Raw genomic sequence first — 27408 nt, 5'->3', positions numbered from 1 at the left:
CTACATCCCTCCACACAATACACACTACGATAAACAAGCTTGATGATAAATTGTTTACTTAGTTGAAATGCAGAATAGAAATTCACAATGGAAACAAAACAAAAAATGGTAAACATAAATACGTTTCATGGACCAACGCAGAAAATATTCTCAGGCTTTTCTTTTCAAAATAACCTTTTCAAAACATGACTTTACTTGCTCTTCATTCAACGATACATACAAAAATGTAACAATATAATTACTTTATCAGAAAATCTAATTATGATTATATTAAATATTACACATAATATAATAAACTATCCCACCAGTCAGTATTACACCATTACACTTAACAGCTGCCTTAACATCATGTATTTCCACTACTTGCAATATTTCAATGTAATATTGTAATGATACTTATGTACGTTACCTGCAGTACAATTTTGAATGAAGGACCTTACCTTACATGTAATGTAGCATATTTACAGATTATGTACTTAATTAAAAGCAGCATGGTCCTGTAATTTGACAATTTAATTAGCACACCACAATCGGAAAGCAGTGTTAAAAAACAATAATTAAACATTTTTTGGAAAGTAACAAGGGAATTAAAAAGAATAAAAAAACAACGTTTGGCTAAAATGGATAAAAAAACAAAAGGCCTTATGATGTACTTCGGTAGGCTATATCAATATATTGTTAATAATAAATCATGTTAATAATTACAACTAACAGTAGGGTATTGTGCTGATGATAACTATTGTCGAATATGTCCATGTACAATTAATTTGGATAAAACAGATCCCACCTGTCTATTTAATCTGTCCTTCTTCTTCTTCATCATCATCATCATCATCATCATCATCACCATCACCATTTACGCCCCTCAGTGCAGGCCTCTGATTGGTCAGCTCTGTTGCCCCCCTCCCCTCACTTCAGCGTTGCGGAGCAAACAGTTTTCTAACGGCCGGGCAATCTTATCGTTTATCGATTTGATCCGTCACTGACGCTATTTATCCCAATTAAATGACGCCATAGCTTCAGGATAAACAGGTTCAGGGTTTCTGCGGTCACATTTTGAATGTGTGTAAAGAAAAGCCTGCCCCTTCCCCCGCCTCCCGGACACACGGTAGGAGGGCAGACTGCGAGCAGAACAGGCAGAAGATTGTTTTGTTGTGAACTGACTGTTTACCGAGAGCAAACTTTAGTACTAACATCTAACGTCAAATAAAACAGCGCGCGGAAAAAACAAATTTTGCATCCGCTTGTTGCAAAGCTATTCACGTTAGCTTTATCAATATGGTGACTTTGTCATCCGTAATAAGACCTTTCGCCTCCCAGCTTCACCGACAGCTCGTCAGACACGCCAACCGTCACCGGATAACGCCCGTCCGGAGATGCAACCTCGCGGCATGTTCCAGCAAATATGTGCTGTCACAGAGTAAGTACTATTATAAGTTAGTTGTGCACAAGGGGTATGTTTTACGAGCGTAAAAACACAGCAGCTCATTATCAAACTGCCTTCAAAAGGAGCATTTTAACCTCGGATATGACTGTAAACAGTGGCAGGTTGTGTATAAGCATGCAAGTGGTGTGGTTTTTGGTCGAATTGTGTGTCTTAAGCCTACAGGGCCCTATCATTGTTGCTCACATAACATCCGATAATGGTCACTTTTGTTGTCATCTGAAAACGTGCATTAGGAGCATTGGAAAGCCCGGGCTGGATCTCCGGATCAGTGTGTTGACTGAGCTTTGTGTGAGATAGACCCAGGCTCCAGGGTTTCCGAACAGGAATTGTTGTCCTTATGTATAGGGATCATTTGAAGCCCTTTCACCTAAATAGGGGGCCAGTATGTCAAACCACTGCATTATGTATTGTGTGTAGAAGTGGGGAAAGTAGTCAGTTTTAACTATTTGTATTTACCAAAAAAGTGCAATAAGTACAAAAGTATACTTGCTTTAGTAAAGTAGATATATATTAAATTACTGGATTATTGATAAATTAGTGTCTTTATCTAAGCAGGTTACGTTGGAGCTCATTTGAATTACTTCGAATACTGCTGGTTGAAACTTTTATTTATATGATTTTTTACAATATTGTAATATTTTGTATTCACTTATAGTCTGAATCTGTAAAAATAATTAAAAGCTGTCAGATACATTTAGAGGAGTAATAAGCACAATACTGGCTTCCAAAATGTAGTAGATGAATAGAAGTAGGCCTACAAGGTAGCATAAAAGGAAAATACTCAGCACTTAGGTACAATGAGTAAATGTACTCTATTAGATTTCACCACTGGTGTCAGGAAAGTTTGTTTAAAATTATTATTATTTTTGTGTGCAATCTGAAAAAATTACCTCACACTTTTATTAGTTTATGACTTTACTGACTCAGTCACATCTTCAATGTACAAATCCTTATTGAGGTTTGTTTTCCACATGTTTCTAGTTATAGTGCACAGAACCGAGATCATGTGATACACGTAACATAACATGTTCAAATGAAATGTTTATTTGTGCAGTTATAGCCCAGTAAGTCATGATGAAACATGTTTTATTCAACATGGAGAGCAAGTCTTTCGTTTTTTATGCATTTGACATGAGTCATTCTCCTTTAGAAAATGTTGTTCCCATGGAATATACGAGACTCCGAAGCTCGTCCGACAAGTCCTAACAACTTCCTCACCACACCCAGTGACAAAAAAAGAATGAAAAGATGAAACAAATATGCCAGTGCAGCAGAACTTTAATGTTCAACCGTAATCATAAACAGAGTTCATATTTAACTTTTACAAGGTTTTTGTATTGGGCACTCTCTGTCCAAAGCTTTATGGATTGTTGGCTTATGAGTTGGGCAATAGAAAAGTATTTTTTCGAAATCCTTTGGCCTACCTTTTGCCTTCTGCTTTCCCCACTTCCCAGGTAACAACATGTGACTTACAGGAAAGGGACAGTCTGTGCGTCCCTGATGTAGAGAGGCATGTCAGCATTTCAAAATGCCAGGTGTAAGGTCTGAGCACCTCTTATCCTCAGTCAGCTATTGATTTTCATTACATTTCTATACCGTGGGCTTTGCATATACATACAACATCATTTAAACTATAGTTACCATCCCTTTAACACGTTTAGGTGCAGGGCACAACATTATCACCATTTACCAGATAAATGGTGATCAAATATGCATGTTGCTATTTGCATCACGCACTCATGGCTGTTGGACACAAACGTTTATTTTGCACTTTTTTTTGTTGGTGTTTTGTGTCATTGTGGGCTATGTTTGAAATCAACAAGAAGAACTGCTATATAGCAAGCATATTTAATTTGTATATGATTTTGAGTTCAATATTACAAAGCACCTAGTGTGAATCTTTTAAAACCTTTCACACGCATTCAAGCATTTCAGAGTTGCCAGTTAGCCTAACCTGCCTGTCATTGGTTGGAAACCAGAGAATCCAGACTATAAAGTATGAACATAAACTTATTGTCCTTTTGAATTATTCTTAAACTTACATTGTCGTTGCATGGTTTTGCATTGAAGACTGTTCAAATATGTCTGCTTGTTTGCCTGCTTGATGTTCATACTGAACCGATCATTGTTAACAGCAGTTGACTGGAATGTAAAAACTAAAAAACATTATAAATTCAAACTCAGGCTTTGGAAAATGGTGTCAAGTAATGTGAGTGTTCTCATTCAAACCAAAGCCTTGTGCTAAATGGCTCAACACATTCCACTCCCTGCTTCCAATCAGACAAAAAGCATGTTTTAAATTACATTTATTTTTAGGTCTCTTCTTTGTAAATTCTGAATCATTAATTATTGTGGTATCAAATGCTTCAAGCCAACATTTTGTTGATGCAGCTTCACATTAAAAACGTTGTTAAATTATTGAAGCAGCTAATGGCCGTATAATTTCTTCACCACAAAAGCATAGAAACGTTGTTAATGGGGATATCAAAAAACTATAATAAAAAGAAGAATATTTAGTCATCCTTGCAAGATATGGACTTATTCAACAAACACTTTTTTGTTTTAACATTATACTAAAAGAAGCACAAAGGCAGAACTGAATACACTTAAACATCTGATTATTTCCCCCAAAACACTGTTATCCAGCTATTCACTTCATCACATCACAGATTTTTTCATGACTATATTGAGTGAACAAGCATCTTGATCATCGGCCCAGCAGAGCTGATGTTTAATGGAGGAAGTAAACGTAGTTTCTGGTTATTGTGGCTGTTGATGTAGACTCAGCTGGTGTTTCAGAGCTAGTTATCCACACATCTGGGGATCATGTGGCGCTATCAGGACATGTGACACCGTGACACTGACACGCCACGATTCAGCTCTGCGGCTGATTCATCACCCGGCGAATTAGCATGAATTGGCTTTGCAAGCAGTTATTTTGTGTCTGTGCAATAGTAGAGTCCGGTAGCCAACTCTCCCAGGAGGAGCCACTGAAATCTGATCAAGACGAAGGTCAGCTCCCAGTCGGACTTGTTCAGCTCGGCTCTCAGTGGAAACCTTAAGCCCTGTGACGGATGAATGGACATGAAAACAAAAGACTGAGCTGCCTTTGTGCCCTTTGACAACAACACCTGAAGGATTTTTTTGTAGAATGTACAACCTTTTACTCAATTTTTACCGTAATGTTTTTTTTGGTGGATTTCATAGGATAATGAAATGAGAAGGAGGGAGGAAAGGAAAGTGAGCGGAGTTTAGTGTAATTAGGAGTCAGGACGTTGACAGACATTGGCCCAAGCCGGCAGTTTGACTGGCCAGAGGTCCCGGTCGGATTCCCCCGCTGTGGAGGGGAGCTGGGGGCGTGCCAGGACATTCCGCGTGTCAGATTCTGTACAGCCAGCCCACTTCTCTCTTATTTTGTAATTTCCTTTTGAGAGGACTAGAAGGAAGTACTATTACTCACTTCTTCCATATTCATTCAGTTCCTTTAAACAGCTCAAGGAAGAAGACGGACCTGTGTGTCTAGCACTGAGTCGTTTTTATAATATTTATTAAAGAGTTTGTTTTTAAAATGGACTGTTGTAGAATGAAGGAAGCAGCAGAGCACAACATGAAAAGTAGGTGTCAGCTTTTTTCAGTTTGTTGTGTGTCTTCTTGAACAGCAGACACGAACAAGAAGAAGTCCTGGCTGTTTGTTTATTCAATATGACTTTTCTCTTTAATTGACTTCCTTCTTCTCCTTTCTCTCCTCCAGTGCATCCCATGTGGCAGGAACCCCTCGCGATACCAGGAGGCGATCGCCAGTCTCCCATCGACATCGTGGTCCGGAAGAGCGTCTACGATTCGGAGCTGAAGCCTCTGGTCACTGATTACGACCCGCAGACCTGCCAACAGATCTGGAACAACGGCTACTCCTTCCTGGTGGAATATGATGACACCACAGACAAGTCCAGTAAGTGCTCTTCTGTGTCTCCTAGGTCTAAATCGTCTTAAAACATCTCAAGATGTGTTCACATTTACATCATCTTCCCTTTAAATCTGATTCAAGGACATTTCAGTATGGGGAATGCATGTTTTAATTCACAAGAAAGGATTATCCACCCCTTAAAGAGCCTTCTGTGTGTTAGAGAACCCTGTCATCAATGCTACACTTAAAGCTGTTGATAAAAAGCAGAATCGGTCTGGTGACTGTCATGTGACTCCCGTGATCTCAACAACTACCATATTCTATCTTTAAAGCGATGTTAACCACTGGGCTCCACTCAAAACTCTACATAACTTTCCAAAGCATACAAACTAATCACAAATGCTTTTTAAAGGCGTCAAATGCCCTCAGTCTGTGCATAAAGAGCTTAGTGTGGTAGTGAGAGAACAAAACAGGTTAACAATGTTGAGAACAGCGTTTTATCTCCAATTAAACACAAAGGAAACAATGGAGGGATCAAGGCATGCCAGCGGGTACTTTAAGTACAATCTTTAATATACCACCTTATCTTTCCTTTCCTTATCTTATCTGTCGGTAGTATTACTGGAATGTACAGGGGTAATGAAAATTCATTGCCAAATAGGAGATAATTGTCTCTGCTATACAACATGTCCTGGATTCAACCTATTCCTTAGCGTGCTCTGTGGGATCATTTCCTCCATTTAGAGGAGGAAACAGATACTAGACAGACATTTGATTCTTTTGGATGACGAGCATGTTCTTTTAAAAGGATTGTGAAAGCTGTTCATTGTTTCTTCTTGGTTAACAGCTGGGGTTGGGGGTGCGCTAACACAAATGCAACACAATAAACTGCTCTCAAATGTTAAGTTTCTTCTAAAATGTACACTACTTGTCTTTTAGCTGACAGTTTTTTCAAGAGACATTTTCGGGACACTTTGAAATGTTGACTGAGGATCAAACGGCTCACTATCCGATTAGTAGATGCCTATTTACCACGAGCAACAGTCAAACCACAAACCTTACGGGGGTTTGAATTGGCCTTTAACAATATTATATACAATTATATGGCAAACCCGCCTGTATGGTGCACTGATCCGTATGTTCTGATCCGAATATCTTTCTGGTGCAGCGGTGAAAGGTGGCCCTCTGCAAGACAAATACCGGCTTTGCCAGTTCCACTTCCACTGGGGGGAGAGCAACGCCTGGGGGTCGGAGCACACCGTGGACAGGAAGCTGTTCCCTGCAGAGGTAGGTACCGTGCTGTATCATGCAGCAATACATTAACACACAGCAGGTAGTGAGCACCAAACATATATCCTTCCTGCAGGGAGGTCTGATTCAGCATACTTCTGTAATATTACCGATAAGAAAAGGATATTTGCTGTAGAATAACTTGATTCAAAATAAATAGAACCCACGAAGCATATCTATTCACTTTTATTATGATCATATTTCATACCCTTAAGGCATTTATTTTATCTGCCTCGCAATATTGTGAGCATGTCCAGGAGGTGTACACAATAATAAGAACACTTTGCAGTATAAAACTGTGGTGCAGTGATGATGTATTTTGTGGGCCGGACCGTGAGGCTCCATCAACAAAAAGCAATGAGATTTTTCCATTGGGTTTTGAAACATCGCAGAAAATAAGGTCTCTGGAAAAAACACGTTTATGAAACCTTCAGGTTTTATTCACCAGGATAATCTCCACATATTTACTCAACTAATAAGGTTTTTGTTGCATAAATGCAGTCACCAGAAGTATAACGCTAACGGAAAATGGGTGGGCCCATATGACCAGTTGGAGTTATGGGCCTGCCAGCACAAGACCACATACATGACCCTAGTGGCTAGTGGAATTTTCCATTCATTGCCTTCGTCAGCTCTTGCACTCTCTCAGTGTTAAAGTCACTGCATTTCCTAACTGAACAACACAGTTGAGTTTAAGCTATATTGAAACAGATGAGCTAATTTTAGCAGTGAGGGATACCATTGTGCATGGACACAGCTAGTGGCCTAGAATAGCTATATATATATATATATATATATATATATAGTCTCAGCAGCATCTTTGTACCCTTTTTTGTACCCGCTGTTTCTTAAAAAAAAGCTCAACTGCTTGCTGCTGAGCAATATAAATATGACCAATTAGAGGGTCATTGGTTCGATGCCCACCTCTTTGGCAAGACACTTAAAGGGGCTTTTTTTTTAGTTTTCCCTTTCCTGTTTCCTGTTATTTAGGTTTGAGTTGATGTAAATGGTCTGCAAAGGCTAAAATCCCTGTGTGTGTGTCCCTCTAAAGGGAGTTTCTCTCCCACACCCCCACACCCCCAGCCCCCCTGCCTGAAATTCCTCCATTTGACTCCTTTGTTTACTTATCCAACATAGTGACATCACTACGTAACACTCGCAATTCTATTTGCTACCACTCCAAGACATTGTACGGGATAGGCTAAGGGGCGGGACATCTCTAAGCAGTTGACCAATCACAACAGAGCCGGCCAGCGAACCAATCAGAACAGACTGGACTCTGGTTTCAGACAGAGGGTGAAAAGAGGTACTGCAGCACAGATAGTATGTCACCATGTCATTTATAAAACATTTGTACCGTACATACAAATGCGCTGTGACGTGTATACCAGGTGTGTGTGACCAGGTCATCGAGAGGAGAACAAGTCAGATAGGTATTTTAAAAACACAGCTATTTCAATAATGGAGAGAAGAAAAAAACAGTTAGTGCCCAAATTGTCTCCTAAGGGTTAAAAGAAGAAAGAAAAATGCTGTTTAAACATCATAGGTGTTGACTTACTTTACAATCTCATTTATTTTCTATTCATGTGTCCTTCTGGAAATCTCTGGCAAAATACTGAGAGTTGTGATTCAGGCATGTCTTTTAAACCAGCGGTATTTCTACATTTCCCTTTATATCAATAAATCTAAATTCAAACATAGGTTGTTTATTTTCTCTCAGTGTGAGGGACATGAAACCAGTTACGTTGCCTAACCCCACATATGAACACTGAATATCTATTTTCACGTTGTTCCATTAACTTTAGGACACTTATGTAACACAAGGTTGCACTGACTGTCCGTGTGTTCCTCTGCAAAGCTCTTGTTGTAGCAATGGGAATGTGTCCGTGTCATAGTTGTCATCACTCAGCAGTCTTTGTGTGTGTGTAAGTGTGTGTGCAGAGGATCAAGTTACAGTCCTGTCTGACAGCATTGAAGCTGTCAAAGACACTGTGCAAATGATTAGTGCTGTGGGTAAATCTAATTGGGTTACTTTTATGTATTTCTCCGTACCCGGTTTATAGAAAATGACTTATTTAGATGTTTGTTTTTTAGTTTATTCATCCATAGTTAGGGCTGCTCAATTAATAGTATTTAAATCTCGATTTTGGCTTGTAACGATTACTAAAATAACGTAATAGAAATAAAACAATTATTATTATTTTTATTTTTTTTAATGTAATTGTTTTTTTATTTTGTATTTTTGTAATTGTTTTTTCAGTTGAATTATACTTAAAGTTCAGGGTAATCAACTGTTAAAAACATACTGTTCACATTTATTTTTCAATAAATTGATGTTTTCAAAGAAAATGGATAATCGTTTTTAATAATCGTGATATCAACTATTGACCAAAAATAATCGTGATTATGATGTTTGCCATAATCGCACAGCCCTAGTCATAGTCGACTTTTGACTGGTAGTTTTGAATTATGCACAAACAGATCTGCTGCTCTTCTACACATGCACTGAATTTGTCCTAAATATATGGTATTTTAGGTATGTTTTAGAATTAAAAAGGTCACAGGAAAAGGTCCAGCTTCTTCATGTAAAGCCCCACAAGTGAAATTAAACAATAGCTATACAGTATGTTTCTTTATCTAAAACAATGATATAGCTTGGGCTGTTATTGCCTGTTCTGTTTCATTTATTCTCCATTTATTTAGCTTTCAGTTAGGACAGAATGATTGGGCTAGGGTTTAAAAGATCAAGGCTATGGGGGACACACACACACACACACACACACACACACACACACACACACACACACACAGAATTGTAATCTGCAACACTGCTTTTGTACATTGTCTATACTTTCTACAGTTACATTTTGTTATTACTCTCTGCTACTTTCACTACTTTAATATGTTCACTTTTTTTATAGTGCTACTACTTGTTATTTTAAGATTGCTGATTTCTGATGATGTATTTGTGACCTGCGTGTGTTTTCAGCTCCACTTGGTGCACTGGAACTCTGATAAATACAGTTTGTTTGAGGAGGCCGTGATGGAGGAAAACGGGCTGGCTGTCATTGGAGTCTTTCTGAAGGTGCACACGTCACACATGGAACGCAGACATGTTTCACTCGATAACCTGGTGTGTTTTGCAAATGCTGCTTTAAACTGACAGATTAATGAGTCTAATCCTTGTGTAGGTGGGAAAGAGACACGAAGGGCTGCAGAAACTGGTAGACGCCCTGCCTGCTATCAGACACAAGGTTAATGCACACACACACACACACACACACACACACACACACACACACACACACACACACACACACACACACACACACACACACACACACACACACACACCACATTCCTGCTTTTTGAAGATAACATTCTGATGCCTTATATAGATATATTGACCAATATAAAATCTATAAAAAATCTGATACGGTTTGGTAGCACCTGCGCCCTCTGGTGGTTCAGTAAAGACACCCAGAAGCTATATTCACAAGCAAAATCCCAAACTTAAACAAATCTATCAACTAATTCCTGTTTGCCTATCCATAATAGACCAATTGGATCCGTCATTGAATAACCGTTGAGATGTAATACTTGTGTGACGTTGCACAAGCACAGTGTCAGTGTTTCAAATACCAGGAACTATAATGCGAAATACATTAATACATTATTAATAGTTATTAATTAATCTACCAGTTTAGAATTGACTGATCTTGATGCTTAAACAGCCTAGGAGTTACTAGTGTGTAATGAAAATACATTATTTTCAGAAATGTACTTCATATATGTTTATATGTTGTTGGTTGTACATGTTTGCCCTTCTTTCACATCACTGCTACTACACTGCTTATCTCTAATATTGTCTGATAAGGCTGTTGTTTGTCCGATAAAAGGAAATGCGACAGTTGTATACGACATATTTATACTGGATAATGATGATTGTATTACTTAGATAATATCTTAATTCTTCTATGGTTACCGCCTGTGCTGTAATGATAATGACGTTTTTCACGGATACATGAATGAGTATAGTATAACAGGAGATATGGATAGTATAGTGTTTTATCTTTTAAATATAAGACCTTCTGTGTGCACAGTATGTGTCTGCTATGATTTTGCGTGTCTCATGCCCGTAACATTAAAATCATTTCTTCAATGTCTCTGTGTGTTTGCAGAACAGTGTGGTGGATTTTAACCGGTTCGACCCAGCCTGTCTGTTACCCAGCAACACTGACGACTACTGGACCTACCACGGCTCTCTGACCACCCCCCCTCTCACTGAGTCTGTCACCTGGATGGTGATGAAGCAGCACATCGAAGTCAGCCATGAACAGGTGTGTGTGAGATTTAAACTAATTATCTTTAGTTCTTGCATGTCCATTCTTTATGTTTTAAACATGGTGAACATAATGCAGCATTTAGAGACATCTTTTCCTCAGGAGTTGGCACAAAACAGAGCTAGAAGGAGATTCATTATTTACATTTGACAGGAGTCAAGAAACCTAAATGCTAATGTTTCTCTTTGGCGATCTTAAGTGTTTCTTTCAGTAGCGGTTATATTTTCAAGGTAAAAATGAAGAAGCTTATCAGCGTTCCTTTTCAGTAGAGCATTGCAACAATCCTGACCAGCAAGGGGTGTGCCCAGCTATTCTAACAATGAAGGGAGTAACACTGAGCTGTACAAACCTGCACGGCAGCATGTTGTTCCTTAAGATGTGCACCCTTCTACAAACAGGATGAGCTAAATGAGCCTGTGTATATTATGTTTTTCTGACTGTGTCTCTTCCTCCTTCAGCTGGCGGTGTTCCGCAGCCTTCTCTTCACCTCAGCTGATGAGGAAGTGCAGAAGGGCATGGTGAACAACTTCCGCGTGCAGCAGTCTCAGTGCGGCCGCACCGTGCGCTCCTCCTTCTCTCCCTTCCTGCAGGAGGCGCCGTCGGCTGAAGAGGACAAACACTGACGCTGCTGGAGCCAGAACACACAGTAAAACACACCTTTACTCTGTGCCCGGACTCTGCTTTCCTTTTTTACTCTGTCACCACAAACACCAATTTTTAAGCTTGATGACGTTTCATCACAGGATCTTCAGTTTTACTGCAAATGGATTTATTTTTTAATACAAACCATTTTTGATTTTGGTGCGGACTAATTCGCAAGAAAGGATGGTTGCTGTGGGGGAAATACTTTGTTTAACTGACTTTTCTTTAACAGACATCCTATTTATTCTACATTAACAGTCCATTAGTTACAGCACATGTGGGTTTTACCTGCAGCTCAGCGTAGAACGAGCTTATGAAACAAATCAGCAGCACCATGTGCTGGCTGCAGTCTGTGCTACACCTCTCACTTCCTCTGTGATGTTTATATCCATAAAATGATACAGCAGGAAGCCCAGGAGATGTAAAAATAGAAAAGGAGTTATCACTGTTATACGTGTCTCTCCAGTAGAATACACAATATATCATCAAGGGCTTTTAATCCTGTATGGCGGGTTGTTGGGTTTATCGTAGATGTTATCATGTATACATTAATAAGATGATTAGAATGTATGTTTTTAAATGTGTTACAAAGAGATGATACTGTATACAGGACATCTGACATTCAGAAACCCTAGTTTCTTACAGTATGTGACGTTCAAACATCCCTCACATACAGAAGGGTTTTTAAAAAAACATGACTTTGCGCACAATAATGCCAGGTCACTGTAGCACATAAATGCATTTTAGGAAAAAGCTGATTGAGAGAAGCAGTTCCCTCCCAATATCCTTCTTTCTTTCTCTTCTTTTTTACTGAAGTTTAAAGTATTCAAACTACAGTGCCTTAAATATTCCGAATCACTGCCATGAGTTTCACCAATACAGGACTTCAGGACACTGGTAGAGGAATTGTTTAACCCAGTGGTTCCCAACCTTTTTCAGTCAGGCCCCCCTTGTGTAATTGGAAATATTTCCGAGCCCCCCCTAATCTGGTTCCCACCGAGATTGGTATAATTAATTGTATATAGTTGTACAAACATTACATTTTCTCTGCTAATAATAACAAGAAAAAACGGTTCAACTATAATTTTATATTTTATTATGGATTGAACATGAACCAAAGTGCTTGTAATGGCAGATGACCCTGTGCCACTGTGAAATAATGAGGCCTAATTGAAACAATTACAATCGATCTGGTTCTTTAACAGTATTTTTATTATAGGTTCTTTCTGTTCTTTTTTAGGGGGAAAACTAAACAAAGTAGAAACAGAATTCACATTGATTAATTTTATGCATAGTGTGGATTATGGGCTGCTAGCACAAATAACATAGTCCTACCTGTAGTGGTGGTAGTAAGTAGATTTACTCAAGTAATGTACTTATATTGAGGTACTTAAGTATAGGGATAGGTACCGAGACCCGGTATTAAACGGGCCCCGGGGCTGAATTATTAAACACCGTGGTACCGTTAAACTCCGACGTTATCGGTCTTTGTATCGGTACTGGAGACATGTAAAAAATATATGTGATGTTTTATTGCTACACAAACATTATATTGCAGTTTTAGTGTCGCCAACTCCGTTTCTAATGTGCAAAAAGACTACAAAATGCGTTTATGATTATTTTTTGTATTTTCGATCTTTCCAATCCAGACGAGAGATTTCTCTCCCCCGTCTGTGTGCGAGGGGGACATGGCGATAAGAGAACCGTTAAAGGACCGGACCGATAAGCGGTATCGATAAATGTAGTAGTACCGTTTGAACCTTAATGATACCCATCCCTACTTAAGTATTTCCACTTTTGCTTCTTTGTACTTCTGCTCCTCTACATGTATTTAATACATTTAGTTACTTTACAGATGTGGATGAATGATGTGAAATATAATCAACTCTTAAATCAGACTTTAGTTACACCTGGAGTAAATTCACAAGCTACCCTGCAGTGCAGTATACTACTTTTACTTAAGTACTTGATCTGAGTACTTCTCCCACCTTACACGTAATTGGGGCAACAGAATTCCGAGTTAAGGAAGTTGAAAACGGTGCATTTCTCAGTATGAATATGATGCCTTTTGGCCAGCTGGTGGACAGATTGCTCGTGTTTCCGAGAAAATACTTATGGCAAACGAGCATTGACCACATCGAGCCTTGTAGATTGTCACTTTTGAACGCTATGTTCTCCACCGGCAGATCTCTGTGCGCATGGTGCTGAAGCGAGTCTGTGAGCGAGCTGCCCCCCCCCCCCCCCCCCCCACACACACACACACACAGACAAGAGAGAAAGAGAGATCTCCGCACCGAACACGTTACATGTCAAGGGAGATGTATGCCTCATCATACTTTGTTGATTTAGGCATTATAGCTGAAAGACTTGTCGTGGGCTCATCCACTTTTCTTTTAACTGCCGGTTGTGTTAACAATGTTTGTTTATAACTTCTTCCCAAGCTTCACGTGCCCCCCCTGCAATAGCGCTGTGCCTCCCCTAGGTTGGGAACCACTGGGTTAACCTGTGGATAACCAGCTGTTCAGGTCCTCTCAAGTCTATTTCTGGAGGGAACTGCTGTCTCTGGTTTGGTTGGTTGAATGTTGTCTTGTTCACAGCTGTCTGTTTAATGTTTGTGGCTGAGATGAATCAAAGTGAGATGGTTAAACAAATTGAAAAGTTACTGTTAATAAAAAAAATAGTATTTTACTGTAACGTAGAATCTCAGAACTAGTTTAAATTTCTTCAATCTTTTTAAATTGAAATCAAACTGACAGGTGACACAGTGGGACCAACTGACTACAATTTCCTTGTGAATCACAACGCCTGTCAAGCACTTGGTTTATATTGGCTTTCACTGCTTCCCAACTAAAAGTAATCTCCCATTCAGGATTTCTTTCTGGGGAAATGAAGCCTCTTCTTGGGGTTTCTTTTACACATCCTAACCCAAATTAGCATCTACTATTAGCAGCGGCTACTACAATTCCAAGCCTTCGTGATTTTAATAAGAGCTAAACAAGTTTGTAACACCCAAGAAATGTTTGCACAAATACTTCCATCGTCATAACTTGTTTTTATGCATCTCTAAAACAAAATCTGTGTTATCTCTGCCGGTTTAAATCTCGTACATCGTATACTGTTATTACAGACATGTCAGACCCATGGGAGTATGGGAAATGGTGTTCAATTAAAGGCCACCATAAACCACATATTGTTAACCAATGATACTAGGGTGATTCAAGGAAAAAACGGTAAAGCTCTTTTTGCTGATGCTGGATTTTTGTTTCATTTTCCACTTTTAAAATGTATTTTTTACTAAAAACCGAAAGCTCTACTTTACTGCGGCTTTATTTGATCTTAACGAACACTTCATGCACCTTATGACGGGTTTACGGTCATCTACATAAATCAAACCCTCCTTTGTGTTTTTCACTTGATCCAACAACTCTGCAGAAACATTGCAGATGAGGATTTTGTCATTTGAACAGAAAGGGCATCTTATGCAATCTTGCATCATATAAAGAAGTCTGGCAATGTGCCTGTTTGGCTCCTGTCCAGTAGCTGCTGTACTCTGGGTGAATCTTACTATGCAGCGCTATTAGAAAGAGAAGGATTGGTTTGAAGAAAAGAGAGTAGGGCGGATACAAAGTTACAGGGGGGATAGTTCCTTTTTGGAAACCCAACTTGGAATGATCTGTAGTTCCTCAGACATGACTGATCATACGTCTTTTACTTTAGAAGAGGAATTTGCACTAAAATCCAGAAACCTGCATGTATCTGGCTCCTTCTAGTTTCCTCTGACGTACAGTTGAGTTGGGGGAGGGGTGGGAGGTCCCGGCTGTCTTTATAATCCTAGGGGAACAATGCAACAGTCCAAAGGGGGCCTAAGCTTCTTAGAAATAGCCGTTTCTTCCCTCCTGCCCATCAGGCATTCAAACCCTGCTCCCTCTCCCCCTGGCCCCCGTGGACGCCATATTCTGAATGGACGGCCTTCAAATGTATTTCAAAGATCCGACTCTATGCAGATGATGCTGTTATAAAGGCTTCAGATTTGCTAGATAGACCCTGACAGAGTGGACGTTTTGGGAATGTTTCATGGCTGCTTTTTTCTTTTCTTACACATTCAGTGTTTCATGGAGACGAGGGACTCAGTACTGCCTTCATCTCGCTCAACCATGTATTTGAAATCGTGCACCATTGACTGCCTTCATCTTCCATGGCATTTACTCCTATTTCTTTTTTTGAATGCCTTTTTTCAAACTTGAATTCAATGTCAATTATTCCAATGCAAATGTTGGGGGAAATGTCCGTCTACATTGCCTTTTTTTTGCAGATTTCTATCACTGTCTGCCTTTCTAACCATATTATAGGACTCCGTCATGATGCTGTATTTTTCTCATTACACCATGGATACTTGTTCCCTGCCGTGTTTAGCCCAGTGTGATGTTTTAGCAGGTGTATGCAGTACATATTTGAGCTGTTTATTTGTTTAGTGGGCAGCCGACATTCCTGCCCCGTGGGGCTTCAGCTGGCCCCTCTCCCTCCCAGCATGCTTTGCTCCACCTGGATGGCTCCTTATAGGCAGCTGTGCAACCATGATGTGTTTTTCTCCTTGCTCCAGAGGGGTGGAGGGAGAATGTTGAAAACCACCCAAAGGTGTCACATGATATAGATGTAAAAATGATTTTAAAGAAACTGATATATATATATATAGATGGTGTATAACAATAAAGTATGTGTGATGTGAAAAGGATCTATATCTCGGTGTGTTTTCTTTACTTGCTTTCCTATGTAGTGAGACACCTTTATGCAACGATGTTTTCAGTTTGTCCATGGGAATACAATATCCCAGGAACAACATCATTAAATGGGATCATATTTGGCACATAAATCCACACCGACTCGATGATGATCTGATCAGATTTCCAAATTTATGGAAAGTATTTTAGTACATTTAATACAGCATTTCCATTTATCGCTACTTTTTTTACTTGTACACTCCATTACATTTCAGAGGCAAATATCCTACTTTTTACTAGTGTTGTAGTACTCGAGACCGGTCTTGGTCAGACCACTTTTTAAAGGTCTTGGTCTTGTCTCGGAATCGACGGAATAGGTCCGAGACTTGGTCTCTCGGTCTCGGACCTATAGGACTCTAAATTCTCGATAATTTGGCTACACAAACCACACATTTTTACTAATTTACTGTTTTTAAATGAAATCACTTTTTGAATAAATATGATGAAGTTGCATTGATATGTACTGTTTGTATGTGGGTCTTTTTATGATGATGTGGATCTTTCAGATCAAATGTATGGTTTCTTCCACATTTTATTGTAAGTGTATTATGTAGTGTTGGTTCCGGTCTTGACTCAGACTCGCCCTGCCTTGGTCTTGGTCTTATCTTCGTCTCGACCTCTTAAAGTCTTGGTCTTGGTACACTCCGCTCTTGGTCATGACTTGGTCTCGGTTAAGGTGGTCTTGACTACAACAATACTTTTTACTCCACTACATTAATTGTACATTCACACCAGTTTCTGCATATAGAAACACATACTACTAATCTACACAGTATATCTCTTACCTACATTTGGTCCACATTGACAAACTGAAATGCTCTTACATGTATCAAAAGAGGATAATGTAACCATACATTTAACCAGTGTAATATAATAGTGTGAAAAGATTCATTCTGCAAAACAAGTACTCTTACTGTTGATACTTAGCTGATAAGTCATCTGTATTTAATTTATTCCGAAATGGGCTATTTTAAGTAACATTTTAAAAGCAGGGCTTTTACTTGCAGTGGAGTGTTTGAAGACCATGGTATTTTTGTATTTGTTTTCAGTTAAGGATCAGAGTATTTCTTCCAACACTAGATTTCGGTGGTCAAAGCTCAAGGTCACTGTCATCTAACGAAACACTTGTTGGGGCATAAATCAAGAATTAGCACGCTAATAATGTTACTTTAAAAAATATCCCTATACTATAAAATGAAGTGATGACATTTTGGCAGTGGTGGAATTTAACTACATTTACTCGAGTACAATGAAGATTTACTTGACTTCAGTGTTTTCTTTTCATGACACTTTATTCTTCAACTCCACTACAATTGAAAGACAAATATTAGAATCTTAACTTCCCAACATTTATTTTACAATTCTAGTAAATTCATAAAAAACAAGTTTCTAAAAAATGTTAAATGTTGTTGTAAATTAAACTAGCCAACAGTTTAAACAAAGAACAGCTTAGTCGGTTCGTCAACTAGCCAACTGAGAGATCATTAATTATCGTTTACAAATATCTAAGTAATTCGATTTTTAACACTTATCTAGTTACATATGTTTTCCAAACCTTGATCCTCATTGGAGAACTGAAACATAAGACAACTATTATATGTGTTTGTTAGAAAATAATAATATAGAATAATAAAATACTTTTAAGAGCCATTCTCTATGATTAATACTTACATTTTTTGAAACATTTACATACATTTTGCATAATTCTATACTTTTACTTTAGAGGTGGGGGGGGGGGCATACATGTACATACATTACAAGGCTGTAATGATAGTCATTTCAATGACAGCTGTTTGAACCTAATCAAACCTGAAAAGCCAAATGGAGTCTTTAAAAACGTTCACAGATTTTCTAAGAAATGTGTACATCCCTTATATATACTGTCTATGGTACATCCTCATTGTTCCTCCTTTTCTCATAGCATGAACCACAAGTTTCAAAATAAAAACTGTGCCTCTTTCTCAACCCCCGCCCCATTTCCGCCGATTTCTTTGAGGCCTTGTTAAGGCCCAGATACACCGGCCAGTCACCTGAGAAGTCGCCGACACCGACTGTTGCGTCGCCGGACTCTCCTGCGTATTTGCCGACTTCGCGCACTGGAACATACCGCAAATCCGAGCCAAGCGCGTATGAATTGCGCCTGCGTGAGTGGCAATAACTCTCCTTACCAGCAGGCGGCGGTAGTGTGTATTCATCATTCAAAAGAGGCAACAACCGGAAGACAGAAAAGAAGAACAGACTCCGTGATATAAACAAACAACAAATAGCGTTTTTCTTTCCATTTTCACTCTCGTCCATTGAAAACATGAACGAGCAGGACGAACGGGAGGTACTGGAGCTAGCAGCCCTTGGACTCACGCTTGTGTTAAACCATTTGTTTACCTCCCTCACTTCCGTTAACGCTTCTCATGCACTGATTCGCTAGCTGAACAGCCAATCAGTGTTATCCCTTTGTCCGACTTCCGGTGGTGTTCTCGACTCCGATTCAACATGTTGAATCTGCAAGAAAAGGCGTCAGGTCGGCAGAAATGACCCGACGGTGCAGCGCACACCAGTCCGAATAGGACGTGCCCACGCTCATGTTCGGCCTGGCTCCCATTTACTGCCGATTTCGGGCCGGTGTATCTGGGCCTTAACACAGCGGGGGGGGGGGATGATGTTTGATGACCCCCACCCAGACGCCTGGGGTCCTGAGGGCGGGTTGTTTCAACTCTTTTATACACTGTTACAAAAGGCGGGTGTGATTTGGGTCTCCACCTGATTCTAAAGAAATGGCGATTGAAGCTGACCTCTGGGGGTGTTTATTGTGTTTGGCTGCGGAGAGATGGGCCTGAGTGTACCGGGACACACTCAGTCTGGACTGGGCTTCCCTTGATTGTATGAATGGACAGACTGACTGGAGTCCAGGAGCTTTGAACTCTACATGGTATGTGACTCTGAGCATGAACATGTTCCTTATAGGAGGGGAATGAGAGGCTAGTGCCGCTAAAATAGGTGAAAATGGCAGGGATTATTTAAAGCTACTTTTGTTGCTCGAGTCTAGTGGTTATACAGCGGCATGATGGTCTCTGGGGGATTGAGTCAACATAAACTGTAGTGTGTATGTTTACCGGAATGAATGAGTTACTTGTCACCCAGTGCAACAGTGTGACACATTTATTTGTTTTTAAATACTTTTAGCCACGTTACGACACAGTCCATTACTTTGTTGCTGGGTGACACAGCTCAACTGCTATTGGTTGATAGACACATTTTGTACAAACATTGATGGTCGCCAGAGGATGAACCCTGCTAACATTGGTGATCCTCTGATTTCTTTTTTAGGGCCACTACGATATGGACATTTTGGTTTTTAATGAAATATTTCAACAAATATAGTGATATATATATAAGAATATTTTACAGATTGTCATGAAAGTATGTGCATAGTCCCCAGGTGATGAATCTTTTTACTTTTTAAATATTCAATATTCAAAGGTTTATTGTCATAACAAATGCAAAACTACGGTGTAATTATTTAATCTATGAAAACACTCAGATTGCAGGTTCCTCAACTATGGAGCCCTTGAGGGTTCATAGAGAGAAAAATAAGTAAAACGTGGCTTCAGTAATTTGTGCGCACAAGTTACTAAGGCGTGCGCACAAGTTAATAAAGCGTACGCACGAGTTAATAAAAGCGTGTGCACGAGTTAATAAAGTGTGTGTGTGTGTGTGTGTGTGTGTGTGTGTGTGTGTGTGTGTGTGTGTGTGTGTGTGTCTTTCTTTCTTTCTTTCTTTCTTTCTTTCTTTCTTTATGATAGTATCGTTCGTTCCGGTGCACTCCGGCAGGACTATAGCACATCGAGATTAAGATTAAACACATTTCTTTCACTTGGGAATACACATATAACTATGGAGAACCAGATTTGTGTAAATTACTGTTCGTGGTAATGAGGTGGTAATTTGGTAACGTGGTAATTTGAAAACAAATGCCGGTGGTGTCGGACACACACAAACACACGAACACGCACACACAGAGCGGAGCTGAGCACAAACACACAAACACATCATGCGCCCCAGTGACAGGACATCTCCTTCATAAAACGAGGGGGAATACTCTGGTAGTTCGATGTGTGTATAGGTGTGTGTGGTTAAACGTAGCAGCCTCGATCTCTATTCAGCTGTTCTAATGAAGGGAAACGCAGTGAGGTAAACAGTAAAAGGCACAGCTCTTTGCAGCTGGTGCTGCTCTTCTCAGATTCTGCTGAGTTACACGTTACTGCCTCCAGTGCCCTGTACGACGAAGCCAGTTCAACAGACCCTGGATATGTTTGATTTACCCGGCTTAACTAACCCTAACACACGCGATGTCGCTAAGCGGTCCTACGAAGCTGGTTATCAACTCAGTAAATCCACCAGGGTTTCTCTGTCCGGCTGAGAGGGCGTTCACCTGAAAGGGACGGGGTTAGCAACATTTGACCAATCACAAACATGGAGATGCGTGCTGACAGCGCAGCGTCATACTTCATGAATGAATAGTGTAAATAGCAAATCCTGCTTCGTAGTACAGGCCACTGGTGCCGCAGAGATTTCATAAAGTGAAGGAGGTTTTCCTTCTATAAAACAGCTGTGGGCCATTTTATAAATAAAACGAGGCCACGCTTTATTAACTCGTGCGAACGAGAAAGTAAAACGTGGCCACGTTTTATTTATTTTTCTCTCAATGAACCCTCCAGGGCTCCGTACTCAACAGTGTAATTTACAAGAGATGAAAAAGTTAAAATTTAAAAAAACAATAAAAATAACAATAGTGCAGACTCAGGAAGCACTGTCTGTCCCTGAGTCTGGTGGTTTTTGTCCGGATGCTGCAGTACCGCCTGCCAGACGGCAGCAGACTGAACAGTTTGTGGCTGGGGTGATGGGGGTCTTTTATAATCCTGAGGGATTTCTTCCTGAGCCGCTGGGAGTAAAGGTCCTCCATGGATGGCAGCTCCGTCCTGGTGATGTGCTCTGCAGTTTTCACCACCCTCTGTCAGGCCTTAAGGTTGTGGGTGGTGCAACTGCCGTACCAGGCCGTGATGCAGCCAGTCAGGATCCTCTCTATATTGCACCTGTAGAAGGTCAGGATGCTCTCTATGGTGCACCTGTAGGAGGTCAGGATGCTCTCTATGGTGCACCTGTAGAAGGTCAGGATCCTCTCTATGGTGCACCTGTAGAAGGTCAGGATCCTCTCTATGGTGCACCTGTAGGAGGTCAGGATCCTCTCTATGGTGCACCTTTAGAAGGTCAGGATCCTCTCTATGGTGCACCTGTAGAAGGTCAGGATACTCTCTATGGAGCACCTGTAGAAGGTCAGGATCCTCTCTATGGTGCACCTGTAGGAGGTCAGGATCCTCTCTATGGTGCACCTGTAGAAGGTCAGGATCCTCTCTATGGTGCACCTGTAGAAGGTCAGGATGCTCTCTATGGTGCACCTGTAGGAGGTCAGGATGCTCTCTATGGTGCACCAGTAGAAGTTGCAGAGTATCTGTAGTCCATTTTGAAGGAGGAAAAGAGCTGCTGTCTAACTGTTTTAGTGATGGTGTTTATGCGATGATTCCATGTCAGGTCCTCACTGATGTGGACAATACATTGGCATCACTACCGTTTAGCGCCACTATAACATTTATATTTTGGTTCCCATCATCCTCCACTGTATTTTTTGTCTTTGTGCTAAATGAACAAATGTTAATATTCTAAATTAAGATATTTAACAATATGAATTTGTCAATTAAAGCATGCATAAGGTATAAACTTCCAATCAGTGCTAGTGTAGTAGTATTCTTGTTGCCACTTTCATACTGCAGGCACTTTCTGTTCCTAGATGTTGTCCAGTATCTCCCACTCCTGTGTAACCTTGTGCATGCTTCAGCATAATGCCTTTCCTCCAGTGGTGTCCAGTCAGCACAATACATGAAGCTTGTACCAGTTCCTCTGCTTTCTTTGACTTTTCAGTGGCATGCAATAATGGTAAAAATGTGCACAGGAATTATGGGAAGAAGTCGGGGTCAAACTTGGTAATGTCATTATTAGTGTTCATTTTTTTTCCTGATTAATCGCAAGCTTTAACATTGACAAGTCTACTAAATAATAAACCTGAGCAAGCTTTAAAAAATGGTTAGACACCATTTATTTAAACTGTTTTAGGTGAACTCTTATTTAAGAGGTAAATATCTCCTTGGGTGTTTCAAAAAAACTTAGATGAACGTCTGACAAAACATTTACCAGGTCTACCGGCAGTTCATGTATGATATCCAAAAATAGATGTCGATTGACATAAAGCGTTTAGTCTGCCCCATTGTGACTGGCCATCAATGAATCAGAGATGAAAAGAAGAAGATGAAGAAGAGAGCAGCTTCTTATTTGAGAACTGCTCTTCCTGCTGTCCTACTGTTCTTGCTTTACATCAACAAGCCAAAAATCCCACCAGTTCTCCATACAGGCAGCAGATATATAAACAGGAACATACAACGAGGGGCCCTCTTCCTCAGAGCCAGGTGCTCTTCCTCCTGTTTTGCTCATCTCTGCTCTTCAGCATCTCTGATCTGAATGTTTGCTGCTTCAGATATTTCAGACAAAGGACTTCCCCCCCATGTGATCTATGTTTTGACTTTAATGCTAAATTGCTTTGCTGCGAGGCATTTGTGAGCACACTTTCATTCACTGGATCATGTCCATACAGGCTGCACCATGTTTTCACAACATTATACATACAGGCACAGTTAGTAGCAACTCCTAGGACACATTTCTGTAGTTCAAACTGTTATTTGCTGATATAATAACTTACACAGTCCATTTTATGCAAAATAATGTTTCAAGACTTTCCAAAAAATACAGCAAAAGGTTTATGGAGTTGGACTGGCGTACATAAAAGCACCATTCTGCTGTTTGGGCATATTGTAATGGCTTTACAGAAGAGAAATGACAGGAAATGAGGGCGGAGAGAGAGGGACAGCCTTGCAGAATATTAAGGCCCCGAAGCTTGACACCAACCAGCGTTAGAGTTCACAGTTGCTTTGCATTTGTTCTGCTCCTTTTTTGAAAAGAGAACTCGGTATCCTGGAGTAAAGGATACCCCAAATAAATGAAACAAAGTAAAGCATCATTTAACTCAATAAAAAAGGGATAAAACACAATATAAAAGCATAAAGTTTAGTATAACGAAGTCTAGTTTTATTACGTTTCCTAATACGCATCTAATGCGGCTTTCACACCAGCACTTTTCCCTTTCTAGCTCCGAGCTAGAGCTTTTCTGGTTCAGCTCCGGTTTCTCTTTTCTGCTCCCGCTCTGTTCACACCGCCAAGAGCCCGACTGGTGCAGCCGCTGCTGCGTCATGACGTCACCATTTACGTCGCTGATTTGCTCCCCAACGGCGCTCACAACAACAACAACAACGGGGGACTGCGTCGGGTCGATGATCGTGTTGCTTTTAATCACACAAAGTCAGATTAAATAAAATAACGACTTCTCCAAGCTTATACTTTTCTCCAGAGTGCCGTGGTTCATTGTTTATTAATTTTTTTTCAGCGGCATTTACCGATCGCTGCAGTGCTGGCTGCTCTTCCACGGGAGTTTATTCTCCCGTTAGCTCCGGGTTAGCTAATACTTTAGAGCGGCCTCTCTAAAGTATTCACTGTCTGACTGTCACACAAGCAGCTGATACATATCCCCAATTCCCCTTAAGTATGTGTGTCAGTCTGAATTGACGCTGTTTGGCATCACAACGCTGTTATTAAAGTGTCTCTGGTATAAAATGGGTGATGTTAGCATAGCAACCGAAGGTAAATGACTACTTGCTATTGCTATCCTATTGTGGCATAAGCCGTTTTCTACAGGCACATTTTACCGGCGTATTTTTCATTATGATTCTACTTGTGATAGTCGGACATGAAAACCTGTGCAGCCCATGTATTGATTCCATTCCGATAGCTGCTATAATACAAAACAAAACGTCTGCCTGCTCTCCACAATGACCAATAACAGTAAACGGATGGTCAAAGTAAGGTGCAAATAAACAGAATCACACGAAGCCTGGTTAGTGTTGCCTGACTTTATAAAGTGTGTTTCTTTTTATACATGTGTGGTTGCCTTCTAGTCACTTTGCTCAGCACTCCTGCTTGTAGGCAGGCATGACGAGACTCTTCAGTCGACCCATGTTCAGGGGAGGCGGGTTTAGTTTCTTGCACGCCTCGACGACGTAAGCGACGCCGCCTCTTAGCTCCGAAGCTCTTGCCTCTAGACCGACAATTTTTTGGAGCTGGAAGTGAACCGGATTCCGGAGCTAAGAGGCGGCGCCGCTGCGGTGTGAACAGGAAAAACCATGGGCGCAGGAAGGGGGGTGCTGAGGGCGCTGCAGCACCCCCTAGCGGCAGGCAGGGGGGTGCGGAGCTCCCCTGTCTGAATTATTATTTGACGGTTATTGCTACTCCCGCTGTGCATAATCTGTGTAATATGTAGCCAATAAATTCCACATTGTTGGTAAAATGATATTTTGGCCTGCCCCGAATGTTTTTTCTGTAGCCCCGGACAATTCTACCTCAATAATATAATACATTAACCGTGCTTTACGTGAACCTCATCAAGACACTAGAAAGGACGGCAGGACTGTAATTTCCCGTGTTCAGTGAATGCAACAGAGGCAAGACACCACACCAATCAGAGAGTTGGATGGAAATAAAAGTGTGCTTGTGTCATTCAAGCTCGCGGCTCTGTGTGTGTGCGGAAATAGCGCATTTAGTGTGTGTGAGAGAGGGGGAGAGAGAGAGAGGGACCGGTGCCAGCAGCAGGGACCGTGTTGTTAGCATCTGGTTAGCTAGCTGCACTAACGGACATACGGAGCTGTTTGTTCCACAACAAGCTGGAGGAGAGCTCTCCTCTCAGACTGAGAGGCTCAGGTGAGCTAAAGGACTCTCTGAGTGTTTAGATAGTTAACTTTAGTCTAAGTTATCTCAGTGGGTCTCAAACGGTTTGGTCAAAAATTATTCAAAAGATTATTTCCGCGGCACACCTTCATATGATTATTATAGTTATAAAAAAAATAAGAGAATAAAGGAAAAACAATTATGAAATACTATATGGCAGTAAAACAAGAATACAGTTTGAAAGGGGAGTGATTTGTAAAATATCCATAAAGAAAAAGAACATCTGCTTACAGTTGTGTTTCATCTGGGTGTTGAGAGATGTATCCATAGATCTCTTAATGTTGCTCTCAAAGTGCATCAGATTGATGCTTTTAACTTCAATATTTAAAAAATCTTCCCGGGGGAGCATCCCCCCGGACCCCCCTAGAGCAGGTGAGGTCCGCTCCCCACTCGTAAAAAATAGCACTTTACCCCTGCCAATATGCCGTGAGCTGATTATCGAGCCTTCATTGTAACAGTCGCGGGTTTACTGTGTGTTTGCGTGTGGGGAGTTTTTTTGTGCGTGCTCTATAGTGCCCGTAATAGTGTTCACTGGAGTCCAGCACCTCAGCACCCCCACTCAAAATACCTTCCCGCGCCTCTGGGAAAAACCGGTACTTTTCAGGCTCCAGCTCCGAGCCGGAGCTGAAAACGCGTTGGTGTGAAAGGGGCATCAATGAAAGGTTATAATCTAAAGAGTTTCTTACATCGGGGGCATTTTTTCGTCCTTGCACGTCAATATGTTTTTCTCAATTATGTTTGCTTTTAACCTCGTTCCAAGGTAGATTTTTATTAGCTTTTGAACTGTGAATAAAGGCATTAAACAATCAAGTTTTGGATACTTCACTGTTACGTCAAAAACAAAACCTATGGTCAAAAAGTTCACTAGCTTACTAGTTACCTGTATTAACAACAACACAGAGGCTCCTTAGTTTGACCAAACTTTATTGTTCCTTTCAACGTTCAAGTCAAAGGCAGGGTATAAAAAGATGCTCTAGAAATCGACATGAATACGCAATGTTGCGTATCTGTTTACCAGACAGAACTCTAAATCATTCAGAGCATTTAGCTAAAGTAAATGAATAAGTGTGGTAGCTTGTACATAGTTCTGGTGAGAAATATTTGCAGTTGAGTATTCCGAATTTTCGTGTTGATATGCATCATGCCGCTTTCACATGTACTCACCAGTTTAACGCTGCCTTGCTGTGGTCCCAGTATATTTAAACTGCATGGGATAACGGCTACTAATGAGCACTGCACATGATATATATTTGGAATGCTTTATGGATTAAAGTGGGGGCTACATTTTGAATTCTTAAACAAGTTATGCTTGTTAGACTGTGGCATGACCTTTGCAACACAAATATAATAAAGACATGAGCATCTTTAGTAAGTCTTGATATTGTTGCATGCTGTTTATACTTTTTTTGACATAGAAAAACTATGATTACTAATGTACATATAGCTTTACGCTGGTTTGATCTGGAACCGTGACAGGCTCTGAAAGACTCCAATCCACTTCCGTAGTTGCACTTATAAAGGGAAACAATGGCCTTAATGAGTCTAACTTGTCACAAAAACCAAACATTTTTCAGTTTTTTTCAGGGTTTTAGATCAGGACCTGGTCCAATGTAGTCTAGATGCGAAAAAAGCACTGAAATCTTCCTTTTTAAATTTTTCACAAATAGAATTAAGGTTTCACAAATCTCAAACTGTGTTTTTAAGAAGGTTTAGCCTCTCTGGGATAATCCAGTCGAGATTTGATGAGTCTAGGTATAGTGGTTTTAGATCAGAGCCTGGTCTTATGTGGTCTAGATGCGAAAAAAGCAGAAATATATATATATAAAGAATCTTTAGACTCTCTGGGATAATCCAGTCCAAATAAATTGGCTATGCAGCGATTTAAGAGGTTCGAGGATTGTTCGCTCAGCGCTGCAAATTAAATTTCCCTTAACTTTCCCCTAAGCCCCACGGACCGGGTTCCGAGGCCGAAATTGCATCATTTGCAGGAAACAACGTCTAAGGAACCTTAATATTTAATAAACTATGAATATTTTATATCCATATAACGGGAAAAACTAATTT

General features: G+C 40.3%; 1 protein-coding gene across 4 annotated transcripts; it reads left to right on the top strand.

Moving 5' to 3' along the window:
• Positions 1-917: 917 nt before the first annotated feature.
• Positions 918-16358, top strand: ca5a (carbonic anhydrase Va). Of its 4 annotated transcripts, XM_079681502.1 has the most exons (8): positions 1303-1420; positions 2902-2984; positions 5199-5396; positions 6520-6638; positions 9631-9726; positions 9833-9895; positions 10823-10981; positions 11443-16358. In XM_079681502.1, the coding sequence occupies exons 2-8, from the start codon at positions 2960-2962 to the stop codon at positions 11605-11607; spliced, it is 825 nt and encodes a 274-aa protein (XP_079537628.1). In that variant the 5' UTR covers positions 1303-1420; positions 2902-2959; the 3' UTR covers positions 11608-16358. The 4 variants fall into 4 exon arrangements, with proteins under 4 accessions (XP_079537626.1, XP_079537628.1, XP_079537629.1 ...); XM_079681500.1 differs by lacking the exon at positions 2902-2984 and having other exon boundaries at positions 918-1420; XM_079681503.1 differs by lacking the exon at positions 1303-1420 and having other exon boundaries at positions 2957-2989.
• The last annotated feature ends 11050 nt before the right edge of the window (positions 16359-27408 follow it).

Source organism: Notothenia rossii, assembly GCF_949606895.1.
Source record: "Notothenia rossii genome assembly, chromosome: 5".
Classification (NCBI taxonomy): domain Eukaryota; kingdom Metazoa; phylum Chordata; class Actinopteri; order Perciformes; family Nototheniidae; genus Notothenia; species Notothenia rossii.
Note: the sequence above shows the minus strand (reverse complement) of the source record. Positions and strands in the feature narration are given on the sequence as shown.

Coding starts and splice junctions, on each gene's coding strand:
- ca5a (XM_079681500.1), top strand. CDS start 1,279: ATGGTGACTTTGTCATCCGTAATAAGACCTTTCGCCTCCCAGCTTCAC. Junction 5,397..6,519: donor TGACACCACAGACAAGTCCA/GTAAGTGCTCTT, acceptor TTTCTGGTGCAG/CGGTGAAAGGTGGCCCTCTG. Junction 10,982..11,442: donor TCGAAGTCAGCCATGAACAG/GTGTGTGTGAGA, acceptor TTCCTCCTTCAG/CTGGCGGTGTTCCGCAGCCT.